This window comes from Amblyomma mixtum, chromosome 6 (assembly GCF_055824585.1).
Source record: "Amblyomma mixtum isolate Tamu chromosome 6, ASM5582458v1, whole genome shotgun sequence".
Lineage (NCBI taxonomy): Eukaryota > Metazoa > Arthropoda > Arachnida > Ixodida > Ixodidae > Amblyomma > Amblyomma mixtum.
Window position 1 is genome coordinate 79,723,647 of NC_143017.1, and position 19,206 is coordinate 79,742,852.

Genomic DNA, 19,206 nt, shown 5'->3' on the forward strand with positions numbered 1-19,206 from the left:
AGCTCTAGGCGTACTACATCGCGTGGCCTATGGTGGCAGTGGGGAACTCACCGATTCCCCAAACTTGCGAAAGGTGACACTCTACGAGCATTCAAATATGGCGACGTTGAGTTACGTTCCATTCGAGGAATTTTCCCCTTTTCAGAGAATTTTATCAGTAATATTTAGCGAAAATAAAACTTCTACGGAGTTTCGGGGAATTTAACGAGCCGAATTAGTTGGTTACTGGGGCTTTAACGTTCCAAAGCGACTCAGGCCATGAGGGACGCCGTAGTGAAGGGCTCCGGAGATTTTGACCACCTGGGGTTCTTTAACGTTCTTTAACTGACGTCACACAGTACACGGGCCTCTAGCATTTTGCCTCCATCTAAATGCGACCGCCGCGGCCGGAATCGAACCCACGTCTTTCGGGTCAGCAGCCTAGTACTATAATCACTGAGCCACCGCGGCGGCTCGATAAAAGTGTTTCGTTGTAAAGTCAAACCCATTGAAAGATATTGGCTGCAGAACATTCGATTCAGCTCCTAGCACACGTAACGTGAGAAACGACACGGCAAATTGAAATTTATCCGCGACGCCATTGTTTGCTTTCTTTTACTATTATAACGCGGCGAAATCCCGACGACTAAAGTGCTAACTGCATGCGGCTGCGCCTTCACCCGATGAGCTGGAAGGCTGTGTGCCACTTTCGCTCAGGTCCTGTTTTGAAAGACGAATTCGCCTATCAAGCGGAAGTGGCTCTCGAGACTAACCAACAGCAGAAGGCACTGTGGGTATACGAGGTCTGTTAGAAAAGTATCCGACCTTTTGCCGAAGAAAAAAAACTGGCATAACTGGAGCGTTGGAAACCTAATCACCTTCAAAGTAGTCTCCTTGGGACTCCACATACTTCTCCCAGTGGTGCTGCCATTGTTGGAAGTATTCCGAAAAGGCCCCTTTCGGAATGGAGTTTAGCTCAGCTGTCGTTGCAGCCATAATGTCCTCTCTTGTCTGAAATCGCGCTGCTTTTAATGGCCTCTTGATTTTGGGAAACAGCCAGAAGTCGCAGGGGGCCATATCAGGAGAGTAAGGAGTCTGTTGAACTACAGCAGTCTGGTTTTTCGCGAAAATAGTGTGAATTTAGGGCGAGGAATGTGCAGGAGCATTGTCATGATGGATGCGCCAATTTCCTGTTGACCTCAACTTCGGCCTATTGCGCCGCACAGCAGCACGCAGGCAACGGAGGACATCCCTGTAGTATTCTTTTGGTCAATGTTTACTTTGTGGGGTGCGTACGCGTGGTGTGCCACACAGAGGGAGTCAAAGAAAGCAGTCAGCATCACTCTGACATTGCTGCGCACTTGGCGGGCCTTCTTTGGTCTTGGTGACGTGAATGCTGCCATTGTGACGACTGGGATTTGGTTTCTGGGTCGTAGCTGTACACCCAAGACTCGTCACCAGCGATTATGGTGTTGATGAAGTCGGGGTTACTGTTTGTGGAATCCAGCATATCCTGTGAGACTTCCACACGAAGCTGCTTTTGCTCCACTGTGAGCAGCTTCGGCGCGAATTTCGCCGCAACTCTCTCCATGGCCAAATTTTCGGTGATAATAGAATGTGCAGAAAAATTGGTGATGTTCACCTCTTCCGCAATTTCTCGGATAGTAACACGACGGCCCCGCATCACCACAGCGTTCACTTCGGCAATGACCTGGTCATTTCAGCATGTTGACGGCCGACCGGAGCGTGGCTCTCTCTGCATCGATGTGCGGCCGTCTTTAAACCAATTGTACCACTGCTTAATCTGTGTGCTGCTCATAGCATTGTCACCGAAAGCCGTACTGAATATTCCGAATGGTTTCCACTTGGCTGTCGCCCAGTTTCTGGCAACATTTGATGCGGTAGCGCTGCTCCTGTCACTCCGCCATTTTCCTTGCAATAAAAAACCGACGAGAGCACTGCGCACTGCCTCACTCAAACGCTGCTTGCCAGTGACTGACGCTATCGGCAGGCGGGAAAAAATTTGTGCATGCGCGCGAAGGTTCAAGATGGGCTGGTGCAAGCGTGCTTGTTTCAAATCCATCAGGTGTTCGTGAAAAAAAATAAAGTCGGATACTTTTCTAACAGGCCTCGTACATGAGTTCCATCTATTTTGCGAGCGAAGTTCGTTTCTAGCGCGGTTTCGGCGAAGCAGCCGGTGCTCGCTTGGCTATCACCCATGCATCAGAAAAGTTCAAGGAAAGACTGTTAGGAGCTGCGGATTAGAAAAAGGCGTAGTAGAAAAACCTCTCCCTAATTACAAGTCTCAACACCTCATAAATGCTTATGAGGCAGTGGCGCCTCATGCGGTGAGGCGTCACTGTGCACTGCAGCTTTGGTTCATATATTTTATTAAAAATTGTAATCAGTGCAAGGTTGCCAACCGGGAACCTTTCTGGTTAACATCCCTGCCTTTCCCCCTCTCTGTATCTCTCTCTCTGTAATGTATAACAATATACTGAATTTCATCAAAGTTTAATTGCACTTCACAGTCTAAAAAACAGGTTAGCAGTGCAAGTCTTTTTGCCCGACAACGCGAGGTGATTGAACACTGAAGCGGCCGCAAGCGAACAATACTGCTGCAACGTGCCACTCTGCCGCCAAGCCTCGTCACTTCGCGTGGGTGTACCAGCTGCATAGGCAGGCGACGGCCGCCTACATCGGACGCCGCGTCGCGAGGGGCATTGCTTCAAGCGACTTCCGCTTTATCTCGCAGAGTTGCGTTATCACTCGTTGCCTCATTTGTTACAAGCCGCCTATAGAAATTGCCTTAAGAACATGGCATGAGCATTGAACTGACAACACAAAACTAAACGACCCGAAGGCTCATATGCATGGTGCTCAGTCATTTACGTCAAGCTTAGAGTTGTGACAACTCGCTAACAACATTTGCTCAAAGAAATAATGGGGTGTAAGCTCAAGCTTCGAGAGTTATCCCCGTCGTGGCAGAGTACTTACAGCGTGGGAATGAAGAGTGTGTTCAACCGGCGCCTGAACGTCGAAATCGCGATGGAAAGAACAGACCCGTTGAAGAAATCAACCGTTAGCGAATTATTTATTTATTTACTCACACATACCTTACAGGCCTCAAGAGGGGCACTTTGTAAGGGGGGTCAAATATAAAAGTTTGTGTCAAATAGGTACAAACGCATCAGGGCTCGCCCAGTAAAGTGGCTATTGGAACAGTAATCCAGCTTAGTTCGTTTCTCGAAATATCGCTAACAAGTGGTTAAAGCGCTTGTTTAAGAAGTTCTTGTCAACTATTCTTGCCTCTTTGTTTTAGTGGCACGAGTCTTGTCACGAGTCTTGTCATCTTGCCTTGTGGTTTCGTCAGCATGGGTGGCACAATTCCTACCGGTGGCTGTGACAGAAACAGCCACCGGTGCGCCACTGCGCTGGCATGAGCTCTCGCAGAGGTGTATGAATCTTATGCAGAGAATGACCAATTCTGTATATATCGGCATCAACCCACCAAATCTATCGCGTCATTCCTTCAAGGCGGAGCTTAAGTGTCCCTTCCACGTGAAGAATGAACACCTGCTTTCGCACGTCTACTCGGTTCAATTGCGTTAAACCCCTAGCACTTTTTCTAGTTTTCCGGTTTCTATCAAAATCTCCCCACATGATCATGGCCTGGTTAAAAGAGGACTGCAGACGCGCCCTAAAGGAAAGAACGGTTGAAACATACTCTTCTTGTCACAGGAATGTCAAAAGCGCGCTCACTTGCTCTCCTACGCTTCAGGCACGTGTCACCTCAGGTAGCGGAAATCTAAACTATGGCCACTTCATCGGGCGCTGAACTTCGCAGTCATAAAGATTAGCGATAAAGAACGCAATAACAACGCGTTATACAGGCGCCCGCTGTGCGCTTTCCCGTAAGCAGAGTGACTACAGCCTCCTCGGCAGTGCACGGTCGGTTTATTGCATACAACGTGGCTCTGCAGGTATTTTTTTTTTTTTCTGTGCGGCAGTGAGGAGGCCATTGGTTTGAAGGAGGACACCGAAGAAGTGTTCTAAGCTGTCCCGGGAGACATGGCTCTCGTGGTCTAATGCAACAGGAGCTGAGAGAAATGAAAAAAAGGAAGAAATTAGAAATACAAAGGGGCTTTCTTTTAAGAACTTACAGGTTACACGAGCGTGATTCTAGCGCAGACAAACTGGCAGTTCGAAGGGGAGAGCGGGGGGGGGGGTTATACCGATTAGGCGCTCAGAGCTATACTTGCTTCGCCTACCACCTGTGTCACAGGTGTTGCTTAAAGCTTTCAAGGTCACTGATCTGAGTACCTCTTTGTGCCCGCGCAGAGGAGTGAACAAGCTTGGTGCGATGAAACGCAGTATCAAGGTGCGATGCACTCTGAGATCCAAAACACAATTTATCATCATCATCAATCCGCAATCATTATCATCCGCAATCCAGGCAGCCTCGCGGACGAACCGCGGTATTAGAAGTACGCTAAGTAAATACGTGGTACCTGAAGCCAGTCCGCGAGAGAAGAACAAATGCAAAACAGGAACCACGGAAAGAGCAGGGCAAGAGGATAGCATTTATCTCATATTACTTTAGACGGGGCGGCGCGCACAAAGGAAGGCAGCTAAGGTAAAAGAAATGTCTGTGCCTGTTTAGCATGCTTGGGATTATGTTGCTTTCATGTTACCTCATGCAACGGAAGACAAATTTACCTTGACCTTCATTATGTGAAATCTGCTTGACAGCGCACCATTCAGTGTGGACAGCATTTGTTCGCCTGTTTAGCCACGTTCCGCAGAAAACGGTTTCTTGGGTTTATAAGCAAACTCACCAGCAGCGTGTGTTAGCACAAGCAGAAAGTGCTTCCTAAATTTCGCTAGCCAGGCCGTGACAAGATCTTGACCGCTGAAGCATTCTCGGTAATATAATAGCGGGGACTGTACACTAACTTAACTTCTTTTCTTTGCTGACCCTACTCCTCGCAGGAAGAAAAAAATGGGTTGCTTTTTGGGCAAGTTGGTACATCATCCTCAGCACAAGCATCATCATCATCATCACAATGAGCAGCAGCAGCAGCTTAGTTAAGCCTTCAACATAACAAAGGCATTTCCCAATCCCCCAGTGAACAAAAATCGACTGGGCAACGAGGAAGAAGCCTGTCCTGTCGACTTCCATGTCTTGCGTAAGTGTTTCTTCCTGTGCTGGAGAAGAAAGCTTCCCCGGCCAACCTCTCCGCCCTTCTGCTTCCCATCGAGCTCCTTCCCCCTTTTCCATCATCCTTTATGCCTCTTCCTAGGCAAAACGGAAAAATTAAAACGCCAATACGCTCTCACAAAAGCTCGCGTGTCAGCCTTTTAAACTATGCCGCCTGTATACACGTCCACGTATCAATGACGCCCTTCAAAAGGTCCGGGGCCTTTCGATTCCGCGCGTTCGTTCTGCGCGCCCCTAAGGCTTCTCCGAAACAATCCGTCCGCTCACGCGGCCTCCGCGCCGTGCATTTGATAGGCTCGGCAGAATTAGAAAGAAAAGCGCTGAAAATATGGTCGGCCGCGACATACGGCCTTAATACTGAAAAAGCAGCTGCAACTCGGTCGCCATTCGCAATGAGAATTCTACAACCGGCGCTCTCAGCGCAAGAACAACGACGCTTCTGGCGAACTTCGTTTTCATTCTTGTTGCCCCCCTTTCTTCATCCATCGCTGCTCCAGACAGTCGTAGATTTTCTTGTTCTCATTTATTTCTCGGCGTGTCTGCTTGGTTTCGTATATTGGCTCGCCTCCCCCCTCCAGACACACACATTTGTTAGAACTCTCTATAAAATCTTAAGCGAGCGAGGGAAAAAGGGGGAAGGCTATGTCTGCCAGCGCTCTTCGGCACGCCCGTTTAACGCGTGACGGTTCCGAGAAAAAGAAAAAAAATCTTGTTTTTATTCCCTTTCCCGGAGGACGGCGGGCGGTAAACTATACGAATGTCAGGCCGCTTATGCTTCTCGGAATACGGAGTAGAGAGGGAGAGAGAAAGGGGCGAAAAAGTGAGGGGGAGAGAGAGAGAGAAACCGTAAACCGCTCGCGAGACTACAAAAGACGCGGCGGGCGCGCCAGCTGCGTTTCGCTCATCGCTTTTGCCACTTTCGGCGCTATTCTTCTTCCTGGTTGCGGTCGACCCCCCCACGCTCGCTTCCGACGTGACAGAGTGCTAATTAATCATCAGCCACTCGGCTGCAGTCCGGTCGGGAGGAAGCCTCGCGCACGCATGGAAAGGCCACGGCGCTGACGTGCGGGCGCATGTGCCACGCATCCTGCAGTATAATACCTGCAGTCAGGCAGTCTGCACGATCGCGACTTCGACCGGTGTGCGTGTGAACGGTGCGCGCAGGTGCGGCCGCACAGGTTCAGCAATTCCCGTACTCCCGGCAAGCTTGCAGAAAAATCAAATATGAGGAGGAGGAGAAAGGCAAAGGGGCGGCTGAGGCCTGGTGCAGTGTGCGTATTAGTTGTCTAAAGCTCTGTCATGGCCAATAAGCCAATAAGCCACTGTTCTTCGTAATAAGACGAACCTGGTTATAACGAAACTGTTTATAACGAAATAATGGATATAACGAAGGAATGACGATTCCTCTTGGAAGGTCGGTCAACACGGGCTATAACGAAGTAAGCTACGGCTATAACGAAGTAATCACTGGACCCCTTCAATTTCGTTATAACGAGGTTGAGCTGTTAAACCAGCGCAGACACACGTGTAGCTCATAAAAAGCGCGGCTTTTTTTTTTTGTGTGTGTGTGTGTGGATGGTGTTCTCAGGGGAAACGAAGTCGCAGTGTGTCGCAAGCCATAACGCCTATTTTTTTCTTTTTTTGCTAGTCTATCATACGGATTGCCCTCGCGCATGCGCAGTGGCGGATTAATAAGCCGCTCTTGGAGAGGACTGTTGGATAGAGGGGAAAAAAAGAGGGGGGGGGGGGTCATATCGTACAATGCACTGAACTCTGCCAAGGCTCTTTGCGACAGGTGATGTTCCACTCTGGAAATTTGCCCTTTTGCAGAGAATTTCCGCGTAAAATTTGACGAGACCGCGGGATTTTAACTGAGTTTCAGAGAGTACTAAGAACCACAACTGTCTCGTTTTTTCCAAGTTCATGTAGTTTACAAGCGGCTGGAGGGAAAAATGGCCTGAATTAGAGAACTTGGGTTCTAACTGAAAGGATATGCGGTTACGGCTTGCAGCATCGCTGAGTGCGATAAAGAAGCCTCTTTTTCATGAGAATGGAGGAGTGATTGTAGACGCTGTTAGTTGGTCGTACGCAGCGATTCTGCGGGCAACGAATGCACTTGCGAAGAACGCTACGCATCTCACAAGGTCTTGCGGGCGTATACGCAGGCTAAAAATTATAGCGTGCGCGCTACGGGGACGTTACGGAATGCGTTCACAAGATGGCGGCGCCCATGCTGGCTCACTTCGGAACAAATAAATGTCGCCTCTGGATTCCTCGACGGTTAAAGGCGGTTAAAGGGCTAACATATATGCTTTTTTTTCAACACGATAGCGTTAAGGAGCTCGTGTCGCAGAAAATCCGGCATCGCCATCGGCGTCATCGTTGAGTGTCATAGTTTACGTTACCCTGGTGGCCCACGCGAGCCATCTGCCACGTGACCATGTGGCGTCATCTCAACCTACTCATCGGATTGTGAACAAACTGCCCACCGTGGCAGGTGGCAGTTAATAATTGGTCGCCCGGGAAGAGCAACCTGGGTCGTACAAGCCCCACCGCTGGCAGCCTGCCATCCCAGGGCAGTGGCGCATCGCTTAACAGCTGCACCACTGCTCCAGGAGCGGTATGAGGACTCTCAGGGATCTATGAATGTAAAGTATAGAAGACCAATTCTGCGTATATGTGAATTAATCCACTGCGATATCGCGTCATACCTTTCAGGCGAAGCTTAAGTGTCCTTCCATTTTTTGTTACATGACAAAGCAACACGATAGGCTGCGAAGCACGCCACTGTAGAGCGTACCGGTCTAATTTCAACCCTCCGGAGTTGTTCATCGTGCATCGGCGTATGAGTACACAGGCTTTTTTGTTGCGAAAGCAACACTACGCGAGTCGCCGAGCCATTTTGCGGAGCTGACGAAAGGCCATACTGCGCATGCGCGAGGAGCAGTGACGTCACACGGCGCACGGCTGGCACTCCGCCGCCGCACTCGCCAGTTGCGCATGCGCAATAGCGGCGCATAGCTAGCGTGCCGGGGCCGCCGCCGCTGCCGCGCGCTCTCCATCGCCTCTCCCTCTCCTCGTTGCTTTCGTAATCCTCCAGGTTTATAAAGGGCTAAACCACTGCCAATTTTTCTTTCATTTTCGCTTCGATGGAAATTTGGCTACCGGGATGAAACCTCCGAATCCGTTCCTTTGACAGTGTGTTTAGAGCCGGATCTTCTGCTGGCAACTCAACATCATTACGCCTACCTGCAGAACCAACTGTACACCTCGCAACGCGTCTGCTCCGTCCTATTAACGGCATCTGGCCTGCTGATACACCTATAGACCATCCGCAATGAGAAGGAAGATTTCGTCCCAACTCCATACCTGCTATCAACTATACACTCAATATACCGCGCGCAAGGACTAAGCCATCCTAGGCGACTCGCGCAAGCTCAGCCCATCACCAGCGCTATCATCCCGCGCGCTTAGCGCGCCGTGGGCAGCCACTCTCAATGCCAAAAGCAATGCCATATGCGAGAGCTCTAATCCACGAATAACGCGTATCTGCCGCGGGGCCGCAAATCAAGCGCTGCCGGGGACTCCACCTAACGACAGTGCGCGCTACGCAACTTCGCACGCACGTTAACCACGGAGCCGTAATGACGGAAAATGCGCCGCTCGGGCGGCGTCGGTGCAACGCCAACGGGTAGCGGGACGTTCAGAGGCGGAAGACGCAGTGTAGTGTACTCCACCGATGGCAGCGCACGTTACGACACGGCACCGGCAGTACAGGCACCATTATCGTTATCATTATTACCCTTACCGGCGACCAGAAAGCACGACGTGGCCTCCGCGTATAGTCAAGCGCACGCAACGGTATACGTTCTAGTCGGCGCCATCGTCATCAGCTTTCGCTGGACAGCGTCCAGAGAAGAGGGGGCGAGCCCCGGCTGCGAGATACGCGGGCAAGAATCGTGACCCGCGCAGAGAGACGTCCCGCTTCTTCTCTTCCTTTTTTTTTTTGTTTTGCCCTCCTCTCCTTGAGTCCACTGTTCTCTTTGAATCTCGACTTTTTTTTTTATTATCTTGCTCGGCCAATCGTTCGCCCTCTTTCCGAGCGGAGTGGGTAGGCATAGGAGAAACCCGGAAGGAAGGAAAAGTTAACGGTACACGTATTTCACGCGGTCTCTCGACGAGCGACGCTTCGGCCACCACACGTATTTTTTTTTTCTTTTCTCTTTCACTATCTCTTTGCACCACAGTATGCGCTGACGCTCGAGGTGCCACCCCCCCCCCCCTCTTAAAAAAAAAGAAAAGAAAACGCCGTGAGAATTTATAACGTTGGCGCCCCTGACTAGAAACCAGTGAACGTGCGTGTGTGCGCGTGCGGTGGTTACAGAATGAGCGGACGCAAGGAAGAAAAAAAAAAGAGAGGGAGAGACCGCAGAAGACGTGCATTGAACGACATCCTGAAAGCTCTGTAGTTGAGAGAGAGCGAGAACGCGTATTATTTGGCGACAAATTAAGCGCCTAGTAAGACGTCACAGCGACTCTGACCTCAAAGCTTCAAAAACGAGTACGTAGAGTGGGTCGTCCACAAAATTCAGAATTGTCCTATGAACCGTACGTGCACAAATGAGGTCTCCAGCCGTGCAACTTGAGACCTTCAGAGAAGAAAACTACGGTTCCGAATGAGAGCAGTGAAAGCTCCCCAGAAAACACGCTTACCTCAATTCGTTTCAGTTACTCACTTCTACTGACTCCTGATCCCTACTAGACACGCGTCTTAGCATCAGCTAGCCGCAGACTACTATTAGCAATACTTTTTCATCCGGCAGCCAACGCCAGCCACAACAGCTAAAGCGACTTCAGTGAATTTATGACCGAAGAAAATTTCAAAGGCTAAAAGTTCTGCAGAAACTGCCGCAGATAAGTCGCTTACTTTAAAGCGGTGCTATATATACCCCGAAGACAAAGGCAGATCTATTCAGAAGCAACTATCATAACAGCCCTTTCATCGTTTATTAATGGGCTTGTACGAGCCACAGCTATAGAATCTTGCGATTATGAATGACACCGATGGAAAAAGAGAAGACTTAGTTTCATGTCATGGTTGGGATATTTTTCACTGTGGTGTTTCGCGAGTCGTTTAATCCGGCTTTAAGCCAAACTAAATTGAGTAAATGTCCTAACTGAAGAACCTGTACAACGCTACAATGCTCGGCTAGTAACGTTTATGTAGTCGACCAGCAGGACATCGCGCATGCGAGAGGCTGGGGCCTTGACACTAGAGAGAGAAGGGGATAGTCTTCAACTCTCCAAAACTCAGCGACGAAACAGGGGTCAGTGCACAAGGATCAGTGTAGTGACGCTTGTGGATTGACAAATACACAGACAGAGCATGTCTTGTTTCGATAATCACCCCAGTGCGTACCGGCCGGTTGGGAAGTTGGAGAATCCCTGTACGAGGTGCACTTTTCTTTTTTTTTTTAAGCACTAATGACGGCACCCTTCCCTTACATTTCATTTTCTTACTAATTTTTTTTTAAGCAGGGTGCGTTTAGCACGTTAGCGCCGTTAATGCACCTATGTACCCATCAAAGACGCGCGGGTGCAGTTGTTGCAGCTCCTTCCGGTGCAAGGGTGCGTAAAGGTGTACGGCTACTCTTTTGACCTTTTGAACAACTTTGCAGTATAGTTCCGTCAAGCATGTCTTTAAAATGATGTGAGCTGATCGAGCTTCCCATTAAATGACAACTGCAGCTTTGATGCGTGCAGCTATGACTACAATTTGCACCACCATAATGTGACAATTAACTGAATCATTTTAGCTGAAGATGCTAAGCATAGATGACCCTAAATGGGGGCTCGTTCCAATGGCTTACATAAACTTGGAGAAGGTTCATGCCCGTCATGGTAAAGTAATAATTGCGCGCTAAAGAGGCGTCTCCTGTTTCGAACTCTGTCTCCTCAGTAGCTTTGCCAGTGTAACGATCACACCCTTACTGTACGAGTGTGACAAGTATACTTTGCAACCTTTTGGAAGGGTGCCTTCTACAGATACGTAAAAATCACCCTTAAGGTCGCAAATTTTTTGCTCTATGGATTTTATAATCCATGGATGGGCGCTCTTACAAGCCTTCACACACTGCTAGGCAGCGCTGTTCCGGAATCGTGAATTGGTGGCAAACATTAAAGATCCCACTACCGTATAGTCCTAGTGCAGCGTGAATGGCACAATGGAAAGATAACACGAATACAGAAAGAAAAACCTCAAAAAAAGCATCCGTTTTAAAAAAGATAGCGCAAAAAAGCCAGCGGAGATAGCACATTTTTCGGCGAACACGGAGGAGAAAAAGATTATTCTGCGACTGCCGGTCGCCTAAACGCAGCAGATATAGATAGCGGTAATGATAAAACGGCAGCAAAAGCTGTGGCTACGCGACAGTCACCCCTTCCATATTCACCGTATAGACACTATAGTGTAGAAGAAAAAAAAAAACTAGTAAATTATGGTGGTGGTATGTGGAGCCAACGTCCAAAAGCGACTCTGGCTATGAGGGACGCCGTAGTGGAGGGCTTAGGAAATTTCAACCGTCTGGGGTTCTTTAACGTGCACTGATATCGCACAGTACTCGGGTCTCTACCATTTCTCCTCCAGGCAAACGCGACCGCCGTGGCCGGGATCGAACCCGCGTCACTCGGGTTCAGACAAGCACCAGCAACCGAGCACTATCACCACTGAGCCACAGCGGCGGCGAAAACCTAGTAAATGCTCGTTTTGTTCTGCAAAGTCCGGTTGGGGCTCCCCGGGTGTAGAGCACGGGTGATGTCGGCTTACCCATGATACAGCTTGCCTTGTCTTAAACGCGAGATAAGACCTGCATTTAGATACTTGCAACTTTAGCTCGACACAGTGAACGAGGAACATGTAACTAAAAGTCCTACAAATACTCTGTGTGGCCGCAACTTTTGTAACATGATATTTCGCAACGCAAGCTAAGCTTTGTATTCGGTGAAATAAGGTTGCTGTGGTGGTGGAGACGGCTACGCGCCAAATGCGTTAACGGCAAACGTCTTCTGTGGATCAGCGCAGATATGCAGAAAACTCGATTCACAATTCATAAGCTACGTCTTAGTGGTGTGGGAAACCGCCTCACATTCGGGAGGCGCGGGGCTCGATCCTCAGTGCCGTCGCGGGTACCCATCTGTGATACAATGGATACAAGCTACACCCTGGCTTGGCGCTCGGCTTCTGTGAGGTAAAATCCTTGAGAAATGGGCATTTGACCTCCACCTTGTGTAAAACGAATATCTTGTGGTCTGGCACTCTTTGGCCAAAGCTGATCTTGCGTCATCAAAATTGATCATCGTCATCATCTCCGATGTGCTAAAATCATGTGATGTCATGCAAAAAGGTGACGTCACTTTTTCGTGAGGCCGCGATAACGGTCTCGAACAGTGCAGAAATTACACTACAAGGTGAGAGATCCTTGAGGATGTTCCCCCTGACTATGCCAGGCTTCGGTACAAATGTCTCAAAGTACCTACAAGGTGCGTCCGTGATAACCTGCACACCCTTTATCATCCTCACATTCTTTTCTCCTTTCTTGTTCTGTCGTATGGCGAGGCCTCGATCAAAGAAGGCAGCCGTATCCCCCTGCTATCTGCTTTATCGCATGCGACCTTTCTACCTTTTGTCTCGTTACCTCTGGTTGCACCCATGTTTCGAGATAGACTGTTCTAGAGAAAATGCCCGCACTGCTAACTCTGACTACCTTTCACGAGTTAGTCAGTCGCTCACATAAGCCGTACAAAACAATGGTTTTAGAAACCAGTAACCTATCACCGGAGAGGTCCTTTATTAGCTGGCCTCTGTCACAAGCTCAAGTGCCCCCAGCATTTCACGTTTCGAGGTCCCAGAAAACTGCAATGGATCGCACGCACTCTTGTGAAGGAGCAGGTTGCTGCCTTCCTATTACATTCAACGCGGTAAAGTCGCATTTCTAAGCGACCCTTGTTCGCACAACGCTGACAAAGAGTTTGACCATCCATGATGAAACGTAACTTTGTCTAGGCAACATCCGCGAAAAAACTACCTGCAGAAAATCGTCGTCCCCAGTGCAGTCGCTCCGATAATTGCAATACGGAGTCGCATGATCACATACCGAATCACATGATACGTTATCGCACAAAGCATTGCAAGGGTGACACAGACGCAGTGCATGATACCGTATGGTTGAGGGCCTGCAAGTTGACATGCACTGTAGGCGGAACACACGAAGGTTCCTTCGCGTATTCCGCCTACAGCGCATGTGCTCAGGAGACTAAACGTCGACACGTCCACAGAAGATAAGCGGGTGAAGCGAAACGGTGACACACCACGCTTTTTACAAATAAAGAATTGGGGGATTGAGGGAGGGGTTTTATTCCGGTAGCCAATTGAGAATATGTGACAACGGCACTACTGCTCTCTCTCTCTGAGATGCGACAAAAAGGAAGCCTCGCCGTACTTAGACGTCAAGCCTTGGACCCCCGCGTTCTTCTTGGTTGACATGTACCCCCTTGCGGACCTGCCGTCCCTAGCTGTGTACAGAAAACTACCTTGGGCCCCGTTCCATAAAAAAAAAGAAAACTGACTACGTGCCTGTCTCGTTACGCAACTCGAAGAGTGTGAAACTGTCAAAGCTACTGTTTGCAAAGCCACGAGGTACACCGACTAAGTGCCTGGACTCCATGCTCCTTCGCAGGGTACGCATAACGCCTCACTTAATCGCACACGAAGGCGATACCTAATGACCGAAATGCCATCACCATGCGCATCAAGCCGACTAAGCCCACTGCAGGGCAAACAAACAAACCTATATAAACAAACCAATTAAACAAAATGCCAATGAGCCGCCGCGGTGGCTCAGTGGCTATGGTGCTCGGCTGCAGACCCGAAAGACATGGGTTCGATCCAGGCCGCAATTTCGAATTTCGATGGAGGCGAAATTCTGGAGGCAAGTGTACTGTGCGATGTGAGTGCACGTTAAAGAACCCCAGGTGGTCGAAATTTCCGGAGCTTTCCCATTTCGACGTCCCTCATAGCCTGAGTTGCTTAGGGGCGTTAAACCCCACGCAAGAAAACGAAACAAAATGCCAATGATGTTCCAAACGAAAACACATCAGTAGCGATCGCCCTCACGCCCGACAGGCACTGAAATGCATACTGAACATCATTCACAGCAAAATGCCCCACTGCTGTTGGAAATTGCTGGACGTGCAAGCCAACCCATGAAAGAGCTGTCATTAAAGATGTACAAGCAGTTGGGACGGATGAAACGCTATGGGAGCTTCTGGCCGGCTCTTGTATGAATGCCCGGAAGTATACTAGAAACGCCCCGGAATTCACAAAGGAAGCCCTAGACGAAAGGTGAGAAAGAAAACACTTTCTCTCCCTCTCTCTATCTCTCGAGGAAAGCTGTTCGGTGCACCTTTTTACGTTGTGAGAGTTTCAAGGTGCTGCTGAAACAAAGAGGGAATCTCCGAAAACCGCGGACTATTCGTGACCACCAAACATCGCGAGCGTTGGCATTCGATCTCTTCGCCATCGCTGAATCAAATAAAGGTGAATTGATTCTTTGATTCATTATTTGACTCATTTCTCAAGAGCGAGTTGGCGAGCCAGTAGGCTCTTTTGCACGCTGAGGGAAGAACGAAAGGGACGAGACACGAGGAACGAAACTAAAAGCGCCCGTGTGCGTGTGTCTTTCAACGTTCGGTCCCTTGCGTCTCTTCCTTCGCGCTGTTCCCTCACCATCTTCACAGCGCACAGAATAGACGCACGGCAGTGCGATCGGCGATTCTTGCTCCGTCGCCTCCGGCCCAAGGTTGTGCAAAGCGAAGCGCGCCCGCCGATTTCGCACACAGGAAGTGCGCGGACGGCGCTGTGCACGCGAGCAAGAGAGCACTCTCGAGAGCAGCGACGCAGACCTGCTTCGCTTCGCGTTAGCTTCATTTAGACGAAGGTCACGCTCGCGCGTCACGTCACATGCAGCCATGCTCCGACTGCAAAACATTAACTGCTGAACCTTGGAGCACCAGGAAAAGCTAAGCAGACGGAAGCTGCGGGCGCAGTAAACAAACCAGGAAAGGGAAAGGAGGCATGGTGAGCGCGTCGCAGACACCATTCCGTCGCACGGCATGCAGCGTGCGAGGTTGAAAGACTCGGTAGCTCAAGTCATGTCACGCAGTATATAGCTCATCCACCTGAACATCTCTCAAGAATCCACTGCTGTGACCTCTTACACGCTCGACAAGCTGAAAGAAACGGTTACTCGATTTAAGAAAGCGCCGCAGTTCTCTCATAACAATGCTCTATAGACAACCCATAGACTTCTTATAGACTCTATTGACTTGCTATAGGTATTGCTCTGTCTATTCATAGTCTATAGACTGTCTATAGACAAAAGTCTACTAAAAGTGTATGGCCATAAATCTATAGATTGTCTATAGACTGTCTGTGGCATTTGTATTGCCTATCCTTTTATCTATAGACAGTCTATAGACTTCACAGACAGAAGTCTAGAAATTTTCAATGGGCGTTCGTGCCCGTGCACATGAGTTCCTATCAGACCAATTTCTTGTGTCAGTACGCGCCCAGTCGTTAAAAACAAAAAAACTACCGTAAGGCAGCAGTCACGAGGTTCAAAGTATAAGGAGTCGTGTTTTCTCTAGCATTTGCCGGGCAGAACTGCAAACCACTGGGTGACAAAAACGCTGCCGCATTTTGTGCACTGCAGACGCTTTTCTGAGGTCATGAAGGGAAACATACGCTAGCCACACTCACTGACAGCGATTGCGACCAGATCAGGTTGCAGGTCAGTTTACACACAGACCATATCGCGAAGCCTGGGTCTTGCGGCAGCGGCCACAAAAGTTGACCCTAAGCCAACAGCAAGCTCTTCCTGATTACGTCACACGATTCAAAATAAAAAAAAGTAAAAACAAAAGAAAGGAGCGAGAAAGGAGAAGACTGTGAGAGCGCTCTCCTACGTCAACAAGTCTAGGAGTCAAACAAGCTCGTGAGGCACTTGCCACAGACTCGCCATTCGAAGAAATTCACAAGTGGCATCTTGTCGGAAAGAAAAGCAAGATATAGGCCATAGTTTCTTAAAAAAAAGTTCATTGTGGTTACCGGGGTTATTACGCTAACCACTCGACATTAGTCGGAGGCGCTTGCATATCTGTGCCTTACAAGTATAAACTAAAATTTTGCACGGCCTTCATTTAGAATGAAAACTTATACAGACGGAAAAACAGGTACATGACCACGTATCCGGTGCTTAAAATAGACGCCATGAGCCGAACTCTGAATCACAAGGAGAAACGCTAATACGCTAATTCCTGAAGCAGATAGCCTAACGGTCCGAGAGTTGAGAGATCGTGTGTACGATTTAATAAGCTAAGCCACCACAAATCAAAATTAAAAATGCCTCGTAAAAGCGCGCATAGGAGACGGCTGTATGGAGCGGAAGAGGCACGTCTACTCGAGAAGGCTACCTAGCGGCCGAAGACATTTCTGACCGGCCGAAGCGGAACACACATGGACATGTAAATAAAGTTTAGTCTTTTTTTTTTTCTGCACATTATTAGAGGAAATGCCTCAAAGGCGCGCACAAATACCGATGCCACAAAGGTAGATCGATGTCTTTGTGAGGTCTGGCATGATCTGAGTTTCGGCTTCAACTTCCATGTTCAAAGTGCTCTGACGTTGGAGATATGCTGTCAAGCTAAACCGCCGGAAATGAAAAGACAAATTTCCTCATAAAATCCCTATTTGGATATGGCTGTATGAAGCCGGTGAGACATGTGTACTCTTGAGAAGTTTTCACATAACAAAAGGAAAAAAGTGAGAGGCGCACTCGAACACATGCTTCAGATAGAGATCAATGAATGTCGTTTAAACTTCCAAGTCATCGGTAACATGTAAGCGGTGAAATTCTGGATGATTCAGTGCAGAGCAACTTATGTGGCCACGTTGAGGTACGCTAGCGAAAAGGAAAAGGTGAAGTCTGCATTTTTTTAAAGAGCAATGCACTAAACTCATGTAAAAACTTCGAACTGCCTCTATGCTTGAGAGAGTTGCAGCCACGGAAAAATTCATGCCAGCAGCTTTGCAGCACCCACAACACCTCACAGCATGCGCGAACGCTGCGTACACGAGTTTGAATGGAGATAATCCTGCGTCAAAAGGCATTACAATCGGGGGGATGGCCAAAGCCCTACACAGGAATTGATCCATCCCCGCGCGTCCAACTCGACGGGCGCCAGGACCGCTCGCGGTCGTCCCGATGATGACATCGCGCGCGAGCCGGAGTCCGTTCGGGAAGGAAGGAAGCGCGGTGGGGAAGCGAGGAGGCGCAAACCGGAAGACTTCCTGCAGCGACGGCGGCGCCGCGAACACTCCGACGCCCCCTGCAAAGCGAGAGCGAGCCCGGCTGGCGCCTTTGCAAATCAAAACATTGCCGCCTCGCTGACTTCGGCCAGCGTGCTATCGATCGGGCCAGAGACACCCCGAGCGACCGAGGCCGTTCCGTGTTGTGGTGTGCCCTCTCACTCTCCAGCTTTCCTTCCATTCCAGCGCTCCCTTTGCTCTTCCTTTACTTTTTTTTCGTCCCTTCTCCCCTCTGCTCATTTCACTCTGACGCGCGCCCGACGCGCGGGAGCGTACCCGAAGGGTTAACCCGGAAACCGCGCTTTCCGAAACGGGCCCTGATAGGAAGAAAAGCTAAAGCTGAACGAAAGCCGGGCAGGCCACCGCGCGCGCGCGTCATGCAGACCGGGACTCACGCGTCAACCGCGGAAAGGTCCCGTCCAAGTCGTACTCACCGGCGCTGTAGATTCTGCGGAACTTGAAGTACGTCGCCTTGAGGTTGTTAATCTTCGTCTTGCAGTCGATGGACGAACGCTCGTATCCATGCATGCGGAGCTTGTTGGCGATCATCTCCCAGATGACCGAGTGCCGGTAGGCCGAGTCGAACTTTTTCTGAGTCTCCGGGTCACTCCACAGCGTGATGAGCGCGTCGCTCTCGGCGACGCTGAAATTCTTGGACCGCCGCACCAGCTCCATATTGGATCGCCGCGGCTCGTCGACGTCGCCCGCAGTGGGCACCAGGGCGGCGCCGCAGTCACTGGGCCTCGCCTCCGCCGCCACCACCCCCTGACGATAGTCACACGCAGCAGCGGCAAGATGGAGCGGCCGCCATTGACGGGGGAGACCGCGCTCAAACGCCGCCGCCGCCGACAGCGCCCGTGCTTTGCTGCTGCTGCCGCAGCCGCCGCTCGTCCGCACTCCCAGCCGGCGACGCACTCGGCGCGCGGTTCTTCTTTCGCCCGTCCCGACTAGCAGCGCAGCGCCGACGGGTGCCGCCGCACGCAACAGCCCCGTTTAATTATCATTAGGAGCGGATGCAGTGCGCCTGCGCGCACGTTAACGACGTTCAAGGCAATGGTTGCCATGGCGACGCCGCTTCCCCGCTCCCGCTCCTTCCTCCCCCCGGTGCAGCAGTAGGCATCGCCGCGCCCCTCTCTCCTTCTTTGCTTCTCCTCTCCACTCGAGGCCAAAGAAGGAGGAGGAAGAGAGAGCGACTTCCTCCTCGCTCTCTATTTATTACTATTATTATCGACCAGACGCGACTAGACGATAAGAAGGAGGCTGCAGGCAGCGGCGGCGGCAGCCGCCCGTGTGCGTGGCCGCTGCGCCGCTACCCCGCCGCGCCGCCGCTCGCACGCGCGGTCATGGCTGCGGCGGAGGGGGAGCCTTTTCAATCCGCTCTCGCCGCCCCGGAATGATGGCTTTCTTCCCCCCTCCAAGCCCGACCGGCTGATGATCCTTCTTCACGGAAACCGCAGTGACACGCCGGACTCTCCGCAGCCCTCCCCGGGCCTGCCTTCCTGCTTGGTTTTCCCCCCTTTCTCCGTCGGCCACCGCGCTAGGCTGGGACCCTTCCGCGCCCAGGAGAAAGAAGCCTGTCCGC

The 19,206-nt window shown here is 50.4% G+C and overlaps 1 protein-coding gene across 2 annotated transcripts in view; it reads right to left on the reverse strand.

The window, feature by feature from the left end:
* Positions 1-18,641, reverse strand: part of LOC149339490 (uncharacterized) — a 109,973-nt gene extending 91,332 nt beyond the window's left edge. The window contains exon 1 of one of the 2 annotated variants that reach the window (XM_089548269.1): positions 18,059-18,641. In XM_089548269.1, the coding sequence (XP_089404395.1) occupies positions 18,059-18,299 (241 nt within the window). In that variant the 5' untranslated portion in view covers positions 18,300-18,641. The remainder of the gene's footprint in view (positions 1-18,058) is intronic. The other variant, XM_089548270.1, reaches the window with a different exon arrangement.
* Positions 18,642-19,206: the final 565 nt, after the last annotated feature.